We start from the raw sequence: 21,936 nt of genomic DNA, 5'->3' as shown, positions 1-21,936 counted from the left end.
GTTGATCGGTGCTGGTTGCAGTTTAGACATAGTTTCAGCACTTGGGCCCCAGCTCCGGGAGGTCAATGCCTAACAGCGGACATGCTTTTCCTTAGACACCTTTGTGAACTGAAACCTTCATGAGTGATCATTTTTAACAGCCCGTTCTTGGCAAGAACACTGAAAAATGTATTTTCTCATTACCCTGGGAACTGATGGGGAGCCCACTGAGTATGTCTGAACATTCTGCCTTTCTGTTCCTGGCACAACATCCTGCCTGTATAAAGTGAATATTACTATAAGCTATTGCTACAGTCTGCCTGGGGCAGTGCCATCATATTGATAGTCATGGGGATTCTTGAAGGGTCAGATCATGGCACCATTGTCTTCACTGGTACCATCATTTGGCCCTAAGTGCCAATTAGACTTGCAGCTTATATGGCATGGATTTTCAAAGCCACATATCAGCAAGGGGGCTTACAAAGCCTGTCAAGCTTCAGTGTTTTCCAACTTAACTCTTCCATTCCTCTCCCAAAGAGCACACATGGCTGAGGAATATGCAGTGCCTGAACCAAAGTACATCACGTTTTATCCAGCGGCTGGCTGAACATGTCAGCTGTCACCATATGAAACTGTGGAGAATGACAATGAACCCATGTGTTGTTTTTATTTCCTTCTTTAATTTGAGCCTGTTGTCCTGAGGAGAGGGCTCCTAAGACCAACTCCATCAGAAAACCCTGCAACACAGAGTAATTGAGTTTAAGTGGATTCTGTCAGAGTAGTTCTCAAGTTAATAATCACTCTGGCATATGGGTTTCCCCCTCCAGGTAAAAGCAGCCTAACACCTATTTCTGAAACATGGGGCCAGCTTCTCAGCCCTAATTTCATTCTTTTTCTGGAAGATGTGTCCCAGACTGGGGGGGTGAGGGAAACAATATTCTGCTGTAAGATGGAGTCACAGTTCAGAGAAGGTTGAAAACCACTGCCCTGTTTCATTGGGAATCCTTTCAGAAGGAAGGGGGAGTGTGGGAATCTTTCATCTTGACTATTGAGGTGAGGTGAGGTGAGGTGAGGTGAGATGGTCCAGTGATCAGGATGCTAGCCTGGGATTTGGGGACCTGGGTTTAAGTACCAACTCCATTACAGACTCCTTGTGTGACCTAGGGAAAGTCACTGAGGGAGTTAAGGGCCTGAATACCTTTGAGGATCTGGGTCTTTGCCTCTGTGCTTCAGTTCCCCATGTATCCAATGGAGATAATGGCACTTCCCTGCCTCCCAAGTGTGTTGTGACAATACATACATTAAAGATGATGGGTGATGGAGTGCCCCAAAACAATTCCCCCCCCCCATGGTGTTTACAATACCAGCACTTAGATGATGATCAAGAATAATGTTGCACAAACAACTGAGCTTTAAAGAAAAGCACCATGCAGGTTATCAGTTTTATAGGATCAGTGCAAGAGAACAGTAATAAACTGTAATAGAAAAGATTTGAGAGATTATTATATTGCACAGCAGTTTGGAAAACATTAAGGGACTGATCCTGCTCATATGGAGTTCAATGGGAGCAGGCATAATATTCCCAAACATCTGTTTATAAGTACTTTAATCAGTTCTTTACTCCTACAGTTAATGAATTGACTGTTGTAACATATTTGTGCTGCTGTAATATACTAAGTCTATTAGCATAATTAGCCCATAATGGATTGATCTGCTAACACTGGAGAGATTCACAGTGATCCAAACGCAGTTTGGTTAGCTGGGAAGTGACTGCACCTGCTGGTTTACAGACCCCAGCAGCCTTCTATGATCACCCATTTGAGTACAAGAGATGTCTCTATCTCAGTGCTGTATATCAGATTGAAAGAGTGCCTCATTAGCTGAGCGAGCGGGTGATTTTCAAACATCCCTTTACAATTGCTGTCTGAATTTCTCATTAGCTGCCTCTCTCTAGCAAATATTACAAGCCATGCTCTCCTGTTTTAATGTGTGCAGTTTCATTTTATGCATTAACTTCAAGAAATTGACTTCTGAAGCTGCCTTGCTTCACATACCCACTCCAGCTTTCATCTCCATTTCAATCCTCCTGATTTAATGTTCCCATCAAATAGTTTTGCCGTCAGACATTCCAAGCAGAGGATGCCTCATGCTTTTGTAGGTGCAATGTTCGATAATATATTTAGAAGGTTTTAAAACTTTATTGACTTTCTGGCTTCCATTGATTTCAAAGGCTGGCCTTAGCCTCAGCAGGTTGCCTATTTCTCACTGTTATCCCTTTGCAAAATTATCTTACTGCAAAGCTCATTTTGTCATCAAGGGAGCATGAAACAATGTAGTTGAAGAATCTCCTGCCTTTTGACTGTGTGTGTAGTTTGGGCTATTGTTTGTTTGTAGAAGTTGAAGGGACTGTATATTTAATCACACCCCCACCTAGACCTCTCGAAAGATACGTGAGCAACCCATAAAGATGCAATGCTGATCTCTCTCTCTCTCTCTTTCATTCCAGTTTGCCAAGTCCGTCCAGCTTGCAGCCAAGTGTACAGTTTCTTTCACTCTGCTGATCCCTCTGCCTCCAGGCTTGAGCCGCTGTTGGAGAAAAAATTCCACCTCTTGCCTCCATTTAACGTCCCAAGGTACCAGAGATTTCCACTGGGAGATGGAAGATCACACCAATTAGGTATGATAAAGATTTCATATTGTATTGCTTGGATTTCACCGCTCCTACCCCATTAATCTCTTGAGCTCTTCAGCTACGCTGTTCAAGAGGATTTTAGATACCAATACAACCAGCATACTGATAGTCAGATAACTTTAGGGCAGGAGGGGTATTGCTTTACTCTGTAGTTATAAGCCCAAAGGGATGCAATGAAAGACATAAGGTTCCTAAGTGTATGCTTTTCTGCGGTCTTTGTGCCACTTCACAGCCCCCTCTTTCATATACTCTTACGGCAACTTAGGTGTCTGCCTACTTCAGTATTTCTAATAGTGTGGAAAGTGCTGACAAAAAAATGAAAAAAAAATACTAAAACTAAACATTTTGGGGATTTTGATGAAAAAATCAATTTTTGAGTAGATGCAACAGTTTTTGTTTCTTTTTGTTAAAATCCCAATTTTGCATCAGGGAAAATATTTGGACTGAACGTTTTTGACCAGACCTCCTCTCTAACTCTCATGGCTACAGTAAATATAACAGAGATTCAGATTCATCGTAGGAGGAATGTGGTGTGAATTAACACCTAGGTTCACTTATAGCATGTGAACAATGCCTCGTTTACTATGAAAGAGTCCTCCAAAGCCAGTTTTATAAAATAGTTAGGTTGGCTATAGAAAACAGAGCAAAATCCTTTTTAAAAACACTAATCCTATGTAGGTAGAACAGTTAAGTACATTTCCAGTAAACACTTACCTAAATGTACATGGGTATTTCAGATGTCATTGTGCTATATTATTTGTGGCTGACTCATCCCACATACCTCCTAAGAGATTGTCTGTCTATTTTCCATCTCTTCTCTAAACCAAAAAAAAAAAAAAGTGTAAATTTGTGCAATTGCTCTTTTCCTAGATAGCTTGCCATGATCTAGCCAGGGTGGATAGAATGCATCTCCTGTGTGTGTGTGTCTGAATCCAGAGGAAAATAAAAGTGGAGAGCAGGGATTGTGCCATATTTTACTTTGTGAAAATTTTATATGGAAAATAAGGTTGGAAAAAGTCACACAGAGATGAAGCATTCTAACTGATAACATGGTGCAAAAACTCTATTAATTGCCCACAACTTATTCTCTCTCTTTTTTTTTTTTTGGTTACAAATCCCCAGACATAAATTCAAGCCTCAGCAGGATATTTCAAAAGCCATTTGCGACTCAGAGCTTGGAAGGTAAAGGAGTGAAATGGCAGAGTTTTGTATCTGTTGGATTCATGAGAACACAAATCAGTGCAAACCTGTTTTCCTCATTCAGTAACATAGCTATAAATCCAACATCAGTCTTGTTTGCTAAACCATGTGCTGGGCCCAACGTGTAAATAAACTGTGGTAGATTTGATGCTGATTAACTTCATGTTTAAGAAGTTACAGCAAATCTGAAATTATGCCATTTCACAATGAAAACAATCATATGTTTAACAGAACTTCAGATGAACTGAATTCCATCTATTAACCCAAAATAACAGTACTAATACAGGGCACTACCATTTATCCATTATTAGTTATTTAATGTACACAATGACTTAAATGGATAACACAGAGGTTAATGCTTAAATCTAGTATCAGTCAAGTGTTACTAGATTTAATGTCAACCTTTTTATAGTAGCTAAAATACTGATTCTCTTAACATTACTTAATATGTAGCTTTGACAAACTGCTTAATGTCCATTTCAGTAATTTCATGGAGAAACACAGTTAAACCATGACAGGGTTTTTTCATTTGAAATTATAGATTTCTTTTCCCCAACAGGGTCAAACTGGGCCATGTTTTTCATTACAGTTAAATGATGCCTACATAAGTGTAGTCAGGGATAAAGGAATTATAACAAGAAACCAAATGGAATAATTTTACCACTTGGAACAAGACTAATAATTGAGGTCCATCCACCATGACTCTATTGTGTATTTTTATTCAACCCCCTAACTATGCTGGTCAGATGGAAATAAGATAGCAAAGGTCAGGTATAGAGCTGGTCAAAGTGTTTAAAACAAAAAACAGATTCCCAAATACTTTGCATGTAGAAATTAATTTCTCTATAGTAGATCGTCCTTCCATGGTTGTGCTCTGTACTTAGACAATCATTGGCAATCCCAAAGCTAGGGAACATATATCCCCCGAACGGCATGAAATCATATATCCCATCATGCTTCTCTAAGGACATAAGAATGGCCATACTGGGTTAGACCAAAGGTCCGCCTAGCCCAGTATCCTGTCTTCTGACAGTTGCCAATGCCAGGTGCCCCAGAGGGAATGAACAGAGCAGGTGATCATCAAGTGATCCATCCCCTGTCGCCCATTCCCAGCTTCTGGCAAACAGAGGCTAGGGACATCATCCCTGCCCATTCTGGCTAATAGCCATTGATGGACCTATCCTCCATGAACTTATCTATTTCTTTTTTGAACCCTGTTATAGCCTTGGCCTTCACAACATCTTCAGGCAAGGAATTCCACAGGTATACTGCACGTTGTGCAAAAAAATACTTCCTTTTGTTTGTTTTAAACCTCCTGCCTATTAATTTCATTTGGTGACCCCTATTTTTTGTGTTATGAGGTGTAAATAACACTTTCTTCACACCAGTCATGATTTTATAGACCTCAATCATATCCTCCCTTAGTCATCTCTTTTCCAAGCTGAAAAATCCCAGCCTTATTAATCTCTCCTCATACGGAAGCCGTTCCATACCCCTAATCATTTTCGTTGCTCTTTTCTGAACCTTTTCCAAGTCCAATATAGCTTTTTTGAGATGGGGCGATCCATCTGCACACAGAATTCAAGGTGTGGGCGTACATGGATTTATATAGAGGCAATATGATATTTTCTATCGTATTTTCAATCCCTTTCTTAAGGATTCCCAACATTCTGTTTGCTTTTTTGACTGCCGCTGCACATGGAGTGGATGTTTTCAGAGAACTATCCACAATGACTCCAAGATCTTTTTCTTGAGTGGGAACAGCTAATTTAGACCCCATCATTTTATATGTATAGTTGGGATTATGTTTTCCAATGTGCATTACTTTTGATTTATCAACATTGAATTTCATCTGCCACTCAATTGCCCAGTCACCCAGTTTTGTGAGATCCTTTTGTAGCTCTTCACAGTCTGCCTGGGCCTTAACGATCTTGAGTAGTTTTGTACCATCTGCACATTTTGCCACCTCAGCGTTTACCCCCTTTTTTCCAGATCGTTTTCTGTGTGCCTCAGAATTTTTTTAAAGTCTGTTGTATGTGCTTCCTAGGATATGTGTGATGTGTTTGCTTGGGTTTTTGGCAGTCTGTGTTATCCAACTGTTGTCTCTCTCCGGTATAAAACGGAACACGAATTGGATCTACATTTTGTAAAGCATTCCTATGCTCAGTGGGCAAGATTATGAATTATGCAGCAGCCTGACTGAGAGGCCTTTCAGTGACTATCGGTTCAGCTGCAGACACTTCCCCACTGTGAGCAGTTGGCTTTATTTCACTACTTACTGCAGAAGACTCCAAGTAGTTTGAGTTGCTGTTTAATATTGTCTCACCCATCCAGTTCCCTTTTCAAAGGCGCATCTCTCTTCATTTTTATTTATTATTTATCTCTTCATCTATCTTAAGATCCTTTGCACTTCCCCGGAAGCTGCTCTGGATTTGTCTAGTGTAGCTACAGCCTGTAGGTGCTAACTCCAAAGTACGAGTGCTTATTCCCAGGCTAATACATAGGGCCGGATTCTCAGTGCAGACTCCTTCTTACAGGCATGTTTCTGCACCAACCCTGAACAGTATCTGCAAATGCTATCATTTAGGCACCTTTCTACATAAATGTCCTAGCAAATCAGGTATCTAGACATCTAAATGGCAGGACCTCTGCCTTCCAATAAAGGAGACCGGGTCAGGATCCCTTTAAATATCTGGCCCATAGAATACTTCCATAGGACTGGTAGCAAAGATATAGAATATTGCATTAGTGCAAACTTGCTGTCTTTCGTGGTGGTCCCATCTGCTCTTTCAAGCTAAACAGATTCAGATAGTGAATGCTTGGAAGGGAGACCTTGCAGGTGCTGCACTACGTGGTGTTGCTGCTTTAGTAGTAGCAGATCTTCTTCTTTCTGGGATCATCTTGACCCCACATCCCAGAACGTTCTTACAAGGCCAGTGTGCAGCTGGAGGTGCTGTCTGTTGCATGAGTTGTAAAACAGAGTCTCTGAACTCTGGTGATTATAACAGATTCCATGGAACTTTTTGCATTAATCCCAGAATAATTGGAAACGCCAACTTAAACTCCTGGCTTTAAATCTAGGTAGACTTAAGTTGTTGCCATGTTTTACCCCAAAGTGAGCTGTAATGAAATGAAATCCTCTCATTTAATTTAAACAAAATAAAAGTGCTTTGTCATCATCTTTTGGAATGAAAGGTGCTATATGAAGATGGGATTCGTTCTGTTGATTACATGGATTTTTCTTCCTGTGGCAGACCAGCTTGCAATATCCTTTATGTAAAGTGCAAGTCTTAAAACTGAAAGATTTCAAGGCCCTTATGGAAAAGCCTAATCCCATGCATTTCATGATGTTTATACTGCTGTCCAAAACTTCCTTTCCTGATAACCCTTCATATTAGAAAAAAGAAAAGGAGTACTTGTGGCACCTTAGAGAATAACAAATTATTTGTTAGTTCTCTAAGGTGCCACAAGTACTTTTCTTTTTGCGAATACAGACTAACATGGCTGCTACTCTGAAACCTGTCCTATTAGAAAAGAGACTCTTCTTCAGATCCTCTGTTTCAGAAGAGTTGAAACATAGTTAAAAATGAGAATGGTTCTATTGTAGGTGGGCTTAGCATTCTTAACTGGTGCCTTTATGTGAAAAGATAATGAATCTGGAAACCCAGTTGAAGTGACCAGAAAAGGAACTTCATGATGTGACTCACAGGAAGGATGTAGCTAAATCAAGCTGGAGAACATGGTGAAAACTGAGTTTACTATAGCTACCTTCCAATTCTTCCTAACTGGATGACTATAAAGACTTAATGTCCACTGCACTGTGTGTAGAATTTAGCTTGAAGCTTTCAGACCTATTGATTTGATTTATTTTTTCCATTTAGATTAAGATAACATGAAAGGAAAAGTGGTCCAGGTTTATGCAGATGATCTCCCGTTCTCTTCAGTAGGCAACAGCATCCATCTCTAAGTCCACTCAAAGGGTCATTCAATTCATTTTACAATGTTAATTTATGGCATCACTTATGTGCATATCAAATCTCTGCCCGCATTGATCTGTTCCTAGTGTCTGTTATTATTCCAGTGAGCCACCATGGTTTCACAAACAGCATGCAAAGAACATGTTTTAATGACCTGGTCCCTACTGGGATACATAGAGAGACTGGGGGAGGGATAGCTCAGTGGTTTGAGCATTGGCCTGCTAAACCCAGAGTTGTGAGTTCAATCCTTGAGGGGGCCATTTAGGGATCTGGGGCAAAAATTGGGGATTGGTCCTGCTTTGAGGGGTCCTCTTGAGGTCCCTTCCCACCCTGATATTCTATTCTATGATTCTATGTTAAGAGTTTCAGTAAAGCAAAGTTGTCTCCTTGCATTTAATTGTGATCAAGACTGACCTTTGTCAGATGAATTTTTGACCGTCACAGGGACTTGGCTAGCCTTGAGAACTATTCTTTTTCTTGATGATTACTCACCTGACTGCAACTACCAATACAGTTGCTAATGTAGATGTGATTACCTTGTTAGGCTGTTGATTTATCAAGAGAAATTTCAGTAAGAAAAGGAATGGAGATACTTGAAATGTATGGGACAATGGTAGGGAAACATGAGATTCATGATATATAAAAAGGTAGGAGAATAAATGTAGAATCAGTTTAATATCTGCTAGGGTGGATAAAAATCAATGATTTAAAAAAAACAAAGAAATCGGATTTTTTTTTAAATCAGATTTTTTTGATAAAATGCGTTTTAAGGAAAAAACCTATCTAAAGATTGTTTTAATTAAGATACATTATAGCTCAAAGATATCTCATCATGGAGTAGGGATTACAAATTCTAATTCTATGGTATGAGACAATATATTTATGTAATGATTAAGAAAAGTTTTGTAAATGAGTTCCAATAGTTCATGGATTAGGGACCCAATTTTATGGGGTTCCAGGGGCTTCTGTATAGATTATTTAGGTTAATCTTTCTTTCTACCCAATGGGACTCAGTACTCAGTCTAGAAGATACCATCAGAGATGCTTAGTTTTGCAGTTCTCAAACTGTGGATTTGTGTTTCCAGAGATAATGTGCTAGTTAACAGCAAAAATGTTTTTAAATAAATAATATATAGAAGTGAGAAATAGCAGACCTCAACCCTATTGTCCCTCTGCATGTTTCTGTACACAGAGTCAATCCCTTACCTCTCTCTAAAAGTGCAAAGTTTCAAAAAGTTCAATGAGTAGAAGATTGTTGGGGGCGGAATAGATCTGGACATGGAGAAGAAGTCTGGAGATAAATGTAGAAGGGAGGGACAGGTGGTAGAAACAAAAGTGAAACTGTTTGGACAGCATATTCCAGAAGTCTGAAGGTCTTTCTGAGTGTAGCCTTCATTGATCTGAGATCTACCATACCATTCTCTCATGAGAAGGGAAAACCTATAATGGCAGCAGGCCATAAAAGAGACCCAGTTTGGGAATATTTTAATGAAGTTCCTTTACCTATGAAGAATATGTATTAAGGTTATAACAACCAACAAGAATACACTTTTATGTAGAAAACCATGATTAAATCAAATCTACCCTGATATCTGCTATATCCTCCACCAGTGGACTACGTCCCAAGTGCAGGTGGATAGATCAAGCCCAGTAAGCCTTCCTATCCCTATCGAAATCCAACTATTATCCTAAAAGGTCTACAGCTAGATCCAAAAAGGGACTTTGTTGGACTTAGGCACCTAAAGTGCCTATGTGGTAAAGATATTATCTCATCCATCTTGTTTCTCTAATGTCTTGGGACCAACACAGCTACAGCTACGCTGCATAAAGTAATGTTTGTAGTTTTCTTGTGAGATCCTTTTATAGAGGCATTCTGTTAGAAGTCACACTTTATAGCCAGTTCACCAGGATGGCTTACTGGGACAGTAACAGCAAGAAAGTTATTAATCTTTTAGCATTCTCTAGCCTTCCCTTAGCCACACACAGATTGTCCTGCCCTTCTGCTTTAGCAGGATTCTTTTGTAAGAAGGTTTTCAGAGTGGTTTGAGGAAACTCAAAACACTGTGTGTTCCCATGGAAACCACAATTCAGCATATTCTCTCCAAATCTCATCTTCCATTATTTGGCGCTAGACTTTAATTGCTTTCCCTGGCTCAATTGTAATAGGGTTCAGTTGCTGTCTCTTCCAGTTGAGATGTTCGGGCTGAAATCAAAATAAGCCAGGCTCTCTCAAATGGCTTCAGTGTGTGTTCACAGGAAACCCATTATGCCGTGTTTCTGTCAAGTTTTAGCAGTTCCAATAATGTACAGAAAATTTAAGTTTCAGATGCATTTTTTTTTTACAGGGAGGTTTTATTATGGCCTTAAAAACTGGGACTTATCATGACTGCATGGGCAGGCCCCATTGCGCTCCCCTCTGTGTGACTGTGATGTGATGAAATAGTTGTGCTGTTCAGTGCAATGGAAGGTGGTGACACCCAGATGTGGGAAGGCAAACCCAGCACATCAGTGTTATTTCTATGACAATAATGAGATTAGGGCCCCACCGTGCTAGAGACTCTACAAACACATGGTAAAAGAAAATCTGAATAGACAAGACAGAGTGGGAGGAGAAGTAACGTGCCCAAGGTGTCACAACATGTCAGAGACAGGAACAAAACTCGGGTCTCCTGAATCCCTGTCAAGTTCCCTTTTGCAATAGATCAGTGGTTCTCAACCCGCAGCCCGGGGGCCATTTGCGACCCAATCAGCACAAAGCTGCAGTCATACAGATAGTGTATATATTGCATGGATACAGCCCACGTAACACATATGCAGCCCGCAATGGTAAATAGGTTGAGAACCTCTGCAATAGACCATTCTGTTTCTATTGCTCTGTTCTCTAGATCGAGTCCCATTTTTCTACTCTTGCCAATATCACTAGGGGTTTTGTGAGATCCATTGAAAAACAAGGCAGGTTCTGCCCACCTTGTCTGCTCTTGATCAGTGTTCCTCCCTTACCATACATCCCATCCAACTGATTACCAGTTGTGCTTTAATACTTTGCAACTGGTACTGTAAACACCTTAAGATGCCTGCCCTTCATATGTGAATTCAAGATGGACAAGCCACTTTAAAGAAAGTGTTATTGGTCACGCTTTATATTAATGGCACATTTATAAATGGTTGATAAATGTTATGCACATGTTACAGACCTGGGTAGTATGTGTTATAGATGGTTACAAGAACATCACTAGAAGGTGTTGTACAAGGTTATAAGCCATTGTGATAAGCAATCTATTGGCTTGTTGGACTTAACTATCCTTGACACATGATTAGTAGATGTTTTCATAAATTTTGTCTTTATAAGCTACTTATAAATGTATTCTTAATTTAAAGTGTGACTGTTATCACTTATTTGTATTCTGCTAATGTCCACAATATTAAGCACTGCCCACATAGAGGGAAAAATGTTATCTGCCCCAAACAGCTTACAATCTAAGAAGACAATCAGCATATGAAGGATGGGGGAGATGCACCATCAGAGTTGGTTTATTTTTTTATATTTCATATTTGTGGGGTAGGGATGGTGGGGGAGGAAGTTGGTCTATTTTATTAAATAAATACACATTAACCATACTCGGCTGTGCTGCAAACTGTCCATTGGTAGTTGGTCAGTCCTTTTACAGGAGTTACAAAGAAGCAAGAATTCGGTATGTAGAAGACATGCCTACAGTCCACTCTCTCTAAAGCATCACTGTCACACCGTTACAGAATTGGTTTGATAGTATCAGGGGGAATAAAGAAATCAACATCACAGGAATAATGTCAGTCTCCTACACCTTGATCTTCCACGTATTGGTACTGCCTAGATAATCTGAGGGTGAAACTCCCATTGACTTCAGTAGGGCCCGGAAAGCTAACATATTTCGTCATTTTCAAAGCAGTCCTATTTTGCTGTCCGTATTTAGTCCTGTAATAATTTGCGGAAAAACTTGTCTGTATGCACAGACTTGTACAAATTGGGGAGGCAGATGTCTAATAGATTTCACCACATTTTGGCTATTACGTATTTAGCTTCCCAACTGGGACTATTAGGATGCACACTATACAGCAATCAAACAGAGCAATTAAAGTAGTGAAATATGTAGAACGAAACCTGTTTCTTCTTTTATTTAAGGGTAACGATTTTGGTATCAGACATTTTAGTATTATTGTATAGGCTGCAAATGTAACTTCATCTACTTCTCAGTTGGAATAGGTCAGCAGTAAAACCCCTTGCTCATGATCTTTTATTGGACCCAGAGAGGATTCCTTAAACCTGTTTACTTCAGTCGCACTTCCTTTTATTTGCAATAATTTATTTTTGGTGGAAAAGCAGGCAGGATTTGGGCAAACCTAATGGACGTTAATGCAATAAGTTGGAGCATATGAGATGAGTCAGAAAATTCAATCTCTAAGAAAGATGCTCACATGAATCTTTCACAGTCAATGAATGACTATCAGGATTTCATTAATTTAATAACAAGGGTTTCATTTTTTCCATTGGAAAAAGGCGTCTTTGTGATTTAATAAACTTTAAATCTAAAATTGGAGTGGAAAACGGGTGGGAAGGAAACCCAAAATCCACTGAGTGTGAGAATGTTACTATCTTCCTGAACTACAAGGAATCATGTATAGCAATGCAAATAATAATAATGTACTATTGTGTAAGTGGCATGTAACACTTACACTGATTAACTATGTGCCATATCCAACAGGGTGAAATTCACCCCTGTGGAATGGGCCAGCCTGAGGCCTATGCACCATATGACTCACTTCAGTCTTATTTTAAGGAATTAGGCAAGGTTTTGCAAAAGGAGCCTAAGGGAATTAAGCCAAGACATTCAGATCTGACTAGTGGTTTTTGGATGCCTCAATTTTTGGTGCCCAGTCTGAGATGCCTGAAAGAAATGGTTCTCACCCAGAGGTCCAGGGTCCCTGGGGGGCTGTGAGCAGGTTTCAGGGAGTCCAGCAAAAATAAACCAGAGAGCAGGGCCGGCGTTAAACTCACTACGGCCGAGGGCAAAAAGCCGAATCCCAAGCCCCACTGCCTGGGGCTGAAGCTGAAGCCTGAGCAACTTAGCTTTGTGGGGCCCTCTGTGGCGGGGGGCATTGGGCAATTGCTTGGCTTGCTACCTTCTAATGCCAGCCCTGGGTTTTCATCTACTGAAAAACAGTTGTTGGGGAACAGGTGGGCCCTGGAATTTTTATAGCATGTTGGTGCGGAGGGGAGGGCTCAGAAGGAAAAAGCTTGGGAAACCCCTGCCTTAGAGAAGGCAGATTTTCTAAAAGCTAAGCACCCACTGTCTGAAAATCAGGCCTCTTTAAGACGTAGCTGGTCATAAAAATTGCAGCACCCAAAATCACTTAGTCACTTTTGAAAATCTAGGCCTAAGACAACCAATTCTCATAGAATTTCCATGGGAGTTGGTAGCTTCCTTCATATAGGCTCCTTAGCTGGCACTGGCTCTGGCTGTCTCCAGAGTGAACCTCACGCATAATCTTTATTCAGGCAAACTCCCACTGTCCTCAGTGAAATTGTTAGAAAACCATGCTCTTCTCTTTGATTTTCATGTTTCAAATATGCAGCTGACACTCTCCACAACCAGAGCGCCCTGCTTCTTGAGAACATCTCCAGGGTCATACCCTCCTCTCCAGAGACTCCAGAATCTCCAGACATGCTGAGTCAGTCACAAGGAAGGACAAGGAGGACAAGCTTGGTCAGCATGAACAGTGAAACCTCTGGGTCGACAGAGAGCTTGCCATCAACAAACATCTCCAATAGTGAGTGAGGCTTTGGGATGTTTATTTCTGATACAGTGTCAATCGTTCCATTTGCCTCAGGCCTATGGAGGTTTATTTTGAAAAGGAAATCTTCCCTTTCCAGGAATACTAGTAGTGCTTTTAAGAGCTTAAGCAGCTAGAATTTTAATTAACCCAGGTTAGTGTCCTCCATTTATATCGTTGGGTTTTTTTTTGCATTTTGTTCAGATAAGGTAATAAAATTAGGGTCATGCTTTTTATTAAGTCATTTATAAGGAGTAAATTTTAACAGGTATTATGAGCATGTTCCAGTCATGACTACTGTTGCCCCTTTTTTGACCCAAGCAACTAGTCAAAGTTCAGGTCCCTGTGGGTGTCCCATTTGGGAGTAGAATTTGGTGATAGGTGTTTCTTTGATACAGTTTTGTTTATTTACAAAGAATGTACAAAAGTCCTGTGTCTTCAAGTGCTGTAGATAGTTATAAGCAGTGATGAGCTGCCAAAATCTTAACAACCGGTTCCCTCCTCACCCCACGAGGGGGTCGTGACCCACCCCTGTCCCCTGGGAGTCCTGCCCCATCCAATCCCCCCGCATTCCTTGACGTCCCGCCCCCCAGGACCCCTGCCCCATCCACCCCACTCCCCTGTCCCCTGAGTGCTCCCCAGAACCGGGCAGGAGGGTCTCATGGGCCACTGTAGTGGGTGACCACCCCGCCCCTAAGAGCCAGAGGGATCTGCTGGGGGGCGAGGTGGGGAGTCCCAGCGGCGCTTACCTGGGGCAGCTCCCAGGAAGCATCCGGCAGGTCCTTCTGGCTCCTGGGGCGGGGTAGCATAGCTGGGGGGAAGCAGGGGGGAGCCCACTGATCACATCAAAAGTGGAGCCTTAGGCACTGACTCCCTGGGTGCTCCGGGGCTGGAGCACCCACGGGGAAAATTTGGTGGGTGCTCGGCAGCTCCCTGCCCCCAGCTCACCTCCGCTCCACCTCCTTCCCTGAATGCGCCGCCCCCCCTCTGCTTCTCCACCCCCCCAGCTTCCCACAAATCAGCTGTTAGCGTGGGAGTTGATTCCCCTGTCGTCGTCCCTCCCCCCCGCCCCCGGTTTACCTGCTGCGGCGCGGGCGGCCCTCCTCATGCCCCCCCACCCCAGCTCACCTCCGCCTCCCTGGGCCTGAGTGTGAAGCCGCCGCCTGCTTCTCAGCCCTCCCAGGCTTCCCGCACTAACAGCTGATTCGCAGGAAACCGTGGGGGTGGAGAAGCAGAGCTGGGTGGTGTGTTCAGGGGAGGAGGCGGAGCAGAGGTGACCTGGGGCTAGGCGCGGGGTGGGAAGCTGACGGTGAGTGCTCTGCACCTACCAAATTTTCCCTGTGGGTGCTCCAGCCCCGGAACACCCACGGAGTTGGCGCCTAAGGTGCCACTTTTGGCCGGTTGTTAAATTTAGAAGCCCTTTTAGAACCGGTTGTCCCGAGGTGTGAACCGGCTCCAGCTCACCACTGGTTATAAGCAACCTATTGGCCTGTTGGACAAAACTAATCTATAATTGATTAATTTACCCTTTTTGAGAACATCTGTTGTTCAGAGATGATTAACCCTTTAAGAGCTATTTGTAAATGAATTCTTAATATAAAGTGATACACAATGAAACTGACTAGTTTAATTTTATGGTGTTAAGACATTATAATTTATCATCATTTATGTGATGGTAGCATGCAAAGGCCTCAGTTAGAATCAAGGTCCCATCATGCTGGGAGCTGTGAAGATGCTCCCTGCCCCAAGCAGCATAGTATTAACCGTACAATTTGCATTGAAAACACTCGAGCAATTGTTTGAAACTAAATGATAGACTGTTTTTGGTTCATGAAAGCATTACAATTAACGTTAGGCTTTATAATGTCTTTTACAGGAACCAAAATTTTGGGAGAATCCTTTTAAACAAGTTGCCTAAACCAAAAAGATAGAGATTATTAACAGGGTATCTGTTAGAAACATGGTGCCATACTGCTTGTTTGTTATTTGCAGTTACTGCCAAATGGTGGGGAACAAAGCGAATAGATTATTCCCTGTACTGTCCTGATGTTCTAACTGCATTCCCAACAGTGGCCTTGCCACATCTCTTCCACGCCAGCTACTGGGAATCAACTGACGTCGTGGCATTCATTTTAAGACAGGTAATTTTATCTTGATCTCTCTCTAAAGGAAAATTCAGTATGAATCAGTAATAATCTGTATCAGACCCTTTTGAATGTTAAGCTATACAGCAACTTTAGTCTGGTGAAAAGTTATTCATCCTTTCTGAGAAACAGTGTCTAGGCACTTGGCCGGGAGTCATGAATATCTGCTTTCCAGTCCCTCCTCTGCCACTGTTCCCAGCGGCATCTCACATTTGTTCTGTTTTGTTTTCAGTTTTGCTATTAACTCAGGTGGAGGTCACCTCTTTAGAGTCCAGTGAGGTACGTTTGTTATATACGATAAGAGAAGGATGCTTTCATAGCTAGAGCACAGGATTGGAAGTGAGAAGATGTGGGTTACAGTCTCAGTTTTGTCATATCCTCCTTGATCTTTGAGAAGGCATTTGCCCTTTCTGCTTGGCTTCCCTAGGGTACCGCCCAACAAATGAGGAGGGGAAATAATACGAAACAAGCGGCTGAGAGAGTTGAATAGTTATCTACAAATCTCTTTGATGAAAAGCACTATATTAAATGAAGAAGAGATGAATTCTCATAAGCTGGCATCTAAAAATAGGTACATAGGATAAAAATAATAACGTAATGTGCAAGTTACTGGGCTTTAATCAAGGTTATATTTTTGGATCAGATGTGTCTCTGCATAGTCAAAATGGCACTGTAATCGCTAATCTTTGGTAACAGAATAGGCTGTTGATATCAGGCAGCACTGATGTACTTTGGATGAAATAGGTTGGTCTAATTGGATACTGTGTTTATATGGAGGGCATGGAGGAGTCTGACATTTGACTCCTGATAAAATAGGCTGTGAGTGAGCAAGACATTAGTCTGATCCCATGATTAGTATGTGTGTGTTTCACCTTTATTTGACAAGAGTAATTTGACTTCAGTTTACCCAGGAGAGGATTTTCTAAGGAGTGTAAATGAGGAGTAGGGGCTCTTTGCATGGTGATTAGCACAGTATAAATACAAGAGCTGGTCGAAATTTTTCTGATGGAGGAGTACTGCATCTGAAAAATGCTGATTTGATGGAACCAAAATGTTCCGTGTCAATTCAGCTGATGCAGATGTAACACACACAGTCCTGGCTGTGGTGTTCTGTCTCATTTAGTGGCAATGAGACCACTTAGAGATATTAATGAGTTTGCTCTACAGCCTTAGCTAACAGGCATATGGCTTTTAGCCCATGCAGTTGAGGCTCACGCATATAGCTCCAGAGGTCCCAGGTTCGATCCCGCTTGCCGACGACCGGGGTCTGTCGACGTTACGCAGAGTCTGCCTGTCTGGTTTCCTGCCAGCCCATCTGGCTCGCTGGACTGCCCAGCTCCCCACCTAGTGGACTGCTAGCAGCTCCCTGGCTAATCTACCTTCTCAGCTCTCTGGATCCCCACCCTATACCGGAAACCTACTGACCGCTATACTGACCTACATGCCTCCAGCTTCCATCCAGGACACACCACACGATCCATTGTCTACAGCCAAGCTCTAAAATACAACCGCATTTGCTCCAATCCCTCAGACAGAGACAAACATCTGCAAGATCTCTACCAAGCATTCTTAAAACTACAATACCCACCAGAGCCAGAAGAGTACCCAGAAGTCACCTACTTCAAGACAGGCCCAACAAAGAAAATAACAGAACACCACTAGCCATCACCTTCAGCCCCCAATGAAAACCTTTCCAACGCATCATCAAAGATCTACAACCTATCCTGAAAAATGATCCCTCACTCTCACAGATCTTGGGAGACAGACCAGTCCTCGGTTACAGACAGCCCCCCAACCTGAAGCAAATACTCACCAACAACCACACAACAAAAACACTAACCCAGGAACCTGTCCTTGCAACAAAGCCCGATGCCAACTCTGTCCACATCTATTCAAGTGACTCCATCGTAGGACCTAATCACATCAGCCACGCTATCAGAGGCTCATTCACCTGCACATCCACCAATGTGATATATGCCATCACATGCCAGCAATGCCCCTCTGCCATGTACATTGGCCAAACCGGACAGTCTCTATGCAAAAGAATAAATGGACACAGATCTGACATCAGGAATCATAACATTCAAAAACTGGTAAGAGAACACTTCAACCTCTCTGGCCACTCAGTAAAAGACTTAAGGGTTGCAATTCTGCAACAGAAAAGCTTCAAAAACAGACTCCAAGGAGAAACTGCAGATCTTGAATTAATATGCAAACTAGATACCATTACTTGGGTTTGACTAGAGACTGGGAGTGGCTGGGTCATTACACATGTTGAATCTGTTTCCCCATGTTAAGTACCCCCACACCTTGTCAACTGTCTAAATGGGCCATCATGATTATCACTACAAAAGTTTTTTTTTCTCCTGCTGATAATAGCTCATCTTAATTAATTAGCCTCTTACAGTTTGTATGGCAACTTCCACCTTCTCTGTATGTGTATATATATATCTTCTTACTATATGTTCCATTCTATGCATCCAATGAAGTGGGCTGTAGCCCACGAAAGCTTATGCTCTAATAAATTTGTTAGTCTCTAAGGTGCCACAGGTACTCCTGTTCTTAACTCCACAGGCTATCTCCCTTCTTTTCCTGCTCCAAGCTGGTGTCACTGGAGTCTCCTCAGCCAGCTGAATCTCCCTAGTCTGACCTACCAGGCAGCATGTGTGCTATCCACAGCTCCTGAGAATAGAGTCTCAATGGCTGACCCTCCCTCCTGCCCATCCTGCTGCCTGGAGAGGCAACAGACCCCAGTACTGGGTGGACAGTGATGCGAGTTAGCCAGAGAAAAGGGCTGAAAGCCAGCTGGGCAGTTCTATCCAGTCTCCACTCCTCAGAGGTCAGTCTGCATCTGTGGATTTTACTACAGGCCATGGCTTGAAACTAGGTAACTCACAAAACCATCCATCACCCTTTGCGCTTAAGATCAGGAGCTTAGATCCAGTGTTCATAACTTACCCATGGTGAATGGGATTTGTGCTAGTGAATAAATTACCTGTCTAAACTAAAACCCCAGAGTCCTCTATACCTGTTAGACAGTCACTTGCATAGAGTAAAGCCAATCATGGGTTACCTAGGTCTGCTTGTACTTTGCTTTAGAAATGTATTTATCTTTCCATTAGCAAATTTGGTTTTCCTGTTCGTTTTCCCCATAAGATTTTTTGCAAGTTAAGACAACAAATAGCACAGATGTAAACTTCAGGTGAAAGGCTTCCCAAGCCAAATCAGGCCTGTCTTGACTCATACAAGTAGTCCCTGGAACACCAGTAGGCATATCCATGTGGGGAAAGTCAGCAAGACTTGGCTGTCTTTATCTGGAGAAAATCATTGTGGGACTGAACGTTGCCATGTCATTTTCTATGAAAAGATTTTCCTTCCTCTCATGCCTCTAAATATTAAAGGAGAAACATCCCTCATCCTCTGACCCCACCTTTGCAATGCCCTTCTCTCTGCTCACGACACATTATATTTTATAAATATCAAGACTGAATGCTCTTCAATGGTTCCATTAAAGCCCTATCCTGAGAGGCAGATAGCAAAGTTGATCAGTACCATTCCTGAAGAAGAGCTCTGTGTGAGCTCGAAAGCTTCTCTCTCATCAGCAGAAGTTGGTCCAATAAAAGATATTACCTCACCCACCTTGTCTCTCCAGTTCTGTTCCTGTCACTTCTCAAAATAACCCCTCTGTCCGTGAAGCAGGTGAAGTAAAAAAAGAGTGGACAATTAATTGGTTAGTCAGTTGTTCCAATAACGATAGATGGTTTTTCAGGTGATCCTGCTGAGAGTGTTGATGTACTTTGACACAGGCAAGGAACCAAGCCATTGGAACAACTGTCTCAGAAACACAGCATTACAAATAAATAGCTGCTTAGCCTGGATTGGAAAGGAATGCTGGCTTTGTGGTAACACTGAATTGGAGTCTCGGAGACCTAGGTCTAATTCCTGTTCCTGTCACAGATGTCCTGTGTGATTTTAAACAAATCACTTAAGGGCAGATTTACACTGGTATTTAGGTGCGTAAAGTTGCAGATAGGCACCTAACCTGCTTTGGTGCTTTTGTAAATGTGTTAGGCACCCTAATTCCAGTTGAAAGTCATGGGGCTGTATATAGCAGGCTTTTATTAAGAGGACATTTCTTTGAGACAGCAGGGGCTGCACTGGCAGGTCTGTGGGTCTTACTAACTTGCATGTAAATATATATTTAAAGCAAAAGCAAGGCTGAGGTTTTCAAAACTGCCTAAGCAAGTTGGGCACCCATCTATTTGAGGCAGCTGGGACGTCTCAGTATCAACAGGCACTTTTCCATTTCAGTGTGAACCAGGCTAGGGACGTCAGATTGGCCTAAAACGGTCTGGGTTTGGCTCCTCTTTATTAAATGCCCATCAAGAGGGAATCTTGGACACCAAGTTGAAGGAGTGTTAATGATATTCATAGAGAGGCTGAAATAGGCAACAGCAGCCATTTCAGATTAGCTTGTGGAGGAGGCTGAACTGAAGGTTTACGCTTGGTGAGTCAGTTGCTCATTTACACTGAAGTAACCTCATGCTATCCATGGTCCATCAGTCGCCAGTCAGAGTACAAACCTCCTCTTGTTTAAGTTTGTAGACTGTTCCTTTAGAACCACAGAGAGAGCACAATAGCTCCCTGTTGGGGGCTGACATTTAGATCATATGGGAATGCAGCTAGACTTGTATTTTGATCAAGCTTTGCATGCTCAACCACAAGACTGAATTGGTGCTGGCATCTTTGTCGTTATGCTACTGCATGTGGACCTAATACGTGGAACCACTCGCATGGGGGATAGGTGCGGAAAGCCAGTGCAAGTGGGGTCAGGGAGCTGGCCACCAGGCCCATCAAGGAAAGGGGAAGGTCGCAGCAAATGCTACTATGGTCCATGAGCAATCATACGACTGCTTTGAGGATGGCTTCACAGCCCAGGAGAAGAGGATGCAACTGTCCTCAATCCTTATGTAACACTCCCACTGTTTACTCTGGCTTTTGTGGGTTTTGAGGATTTGAGTCTGAAGCAGGAATAAATTTGCTTCATTGGGAATGGAAAACAACACAATAAGCTGCTGACATGCATTGTGCAGATACAATAACATCCTCTGCTTGCTTGACACTTAAGGTGAATTATATGCAGGTACATGAATATTCCTGATCCGATTACCCATTTCTTTAGCGTATTCTTACCATGATCTGGGGAATGCAACTAAACTGTTGCAGCACCGTGCTTCCTCCTCTCGCACCAAGCATAGCTACGATGAATCTGGTGGCCGCCCATCATTTATTGTAACATTAATCTCATTTCAGGTGATGAGGTATGAAAATGTGAATGTCAAGGAAAATGACAGCTTGGACCCTGCAACACTAAGCCCCTCCAATCCACGAGAGAAATGGCTACGCAAGAGGACACACGTCAAGCTCAGAGTACGTATCCTGTACCATCCCAGAGCAGATACAGATCTATGTCTTTCCTTGCAACAATTTCAATGGAATGCAGTTCCCTCACCTGAAGTGTGATTGTTGCATAACTGCAGATTAGTAAAGAATTGAAAAGCATTAAGTATCGCTTCGGGGAAGGAGGGAGTGTGTGTGTGTGTATATCCTACTGACTGCGAGAGTACAGAAGTGAGAACTAAAAGAACAGAATCCTGAGGCTTCAGCAACAAAAACTTGCGTGCTATAGAACAAGAAAAATGGTGTTAAAATTAAAGCAACATTATTCCAAACACAATAGGTTGATCTGTAGACTGAAAGCATCTTCAGGTGAATAGTGGATATTGGTTACATAATATTTTGCCCTTGTCTAGCTTCTTAATTCTCAAACACAGAGATTCCCAAGTCAGAGCTCTCTAACACAGGTGTGAGGTAGGTCATCTGCCCTGCTTTTCAGCATGAGCGAACAGAAAGGTAAAGTGACCAGTGCATACTTGGCAGAGTTGAGTATAGGAGTCAGGACATTCAGGTTCTTTCTTCTGTGGCTAAGGCACGGAACTATCCCTCCCCTGTGCTATTAAATCAGAGAACACGGGGACTGTGATTTCTAGTCCTCCATCATCATCTTACTATAAGAGCAATGGGGTCCAATGGTGAGATTCGGGAGAATTGGGAATTGTGACAGCTGGGTTTGATT

At 42.3% G+C, this 21,936-nt stretch overlaps 1 protein-coding gene across 7 annotated transcripts in view; it reads left to right on the top strand.

Moving 5' to 3' along the window:
- Positions 1-21,936, top strand: part of PITPNM3 (PITPNM family member 3) — a 357,638-nt gene that overhangs the window by 301,869 nt on the left and 33,833 nt on the right. For all 7 annotated transcript variants that reach the window (XR_013634779.1, XM_073315263.2, XM_073315260.2 and 4 more), the window contains 4 exons: positions 2,486-2,656; positions 13,459-13,653; positions 15,649-15,797; positions 21,114-21,230. Coding sequence is in view for 6 of the 7 variants with exons in the window: in XM_073315263.2 (XP_073171364.1) it covers positions 2,486-2,656; positions 13,459-13,653; positions 15,649-15,797; positions 21,114-21,230 (632 nt within the window). In the remaining variant the exon portion in view is untranslated. The remainder of the gene's footprint in view (positions 1-2,485; positions 2,657-13,458; positions 13,654-15,648; positions 15,798-21,113; positions 21,231-21,936) is intronic.

This window comes from Lepidochelys kempii, chromosome 17 (assembly GCF_965140285.1).
Source record: "Lepidochelys kempii isolate rLepKem1 chromosome 17, rLepKem1.hap1, whole genome shotgun sequence".
Classification (NCBI taxonomy): Eukaryota; Metazoa; Chordata; order Testudines; family Cheloniidae; genus Lepidochelys; species Lepidochelys kempii.
Note: the sequence above shows the minus strand (reverse complement) of the source record. Positions and strands in the feature narration are given on the sequence as shown.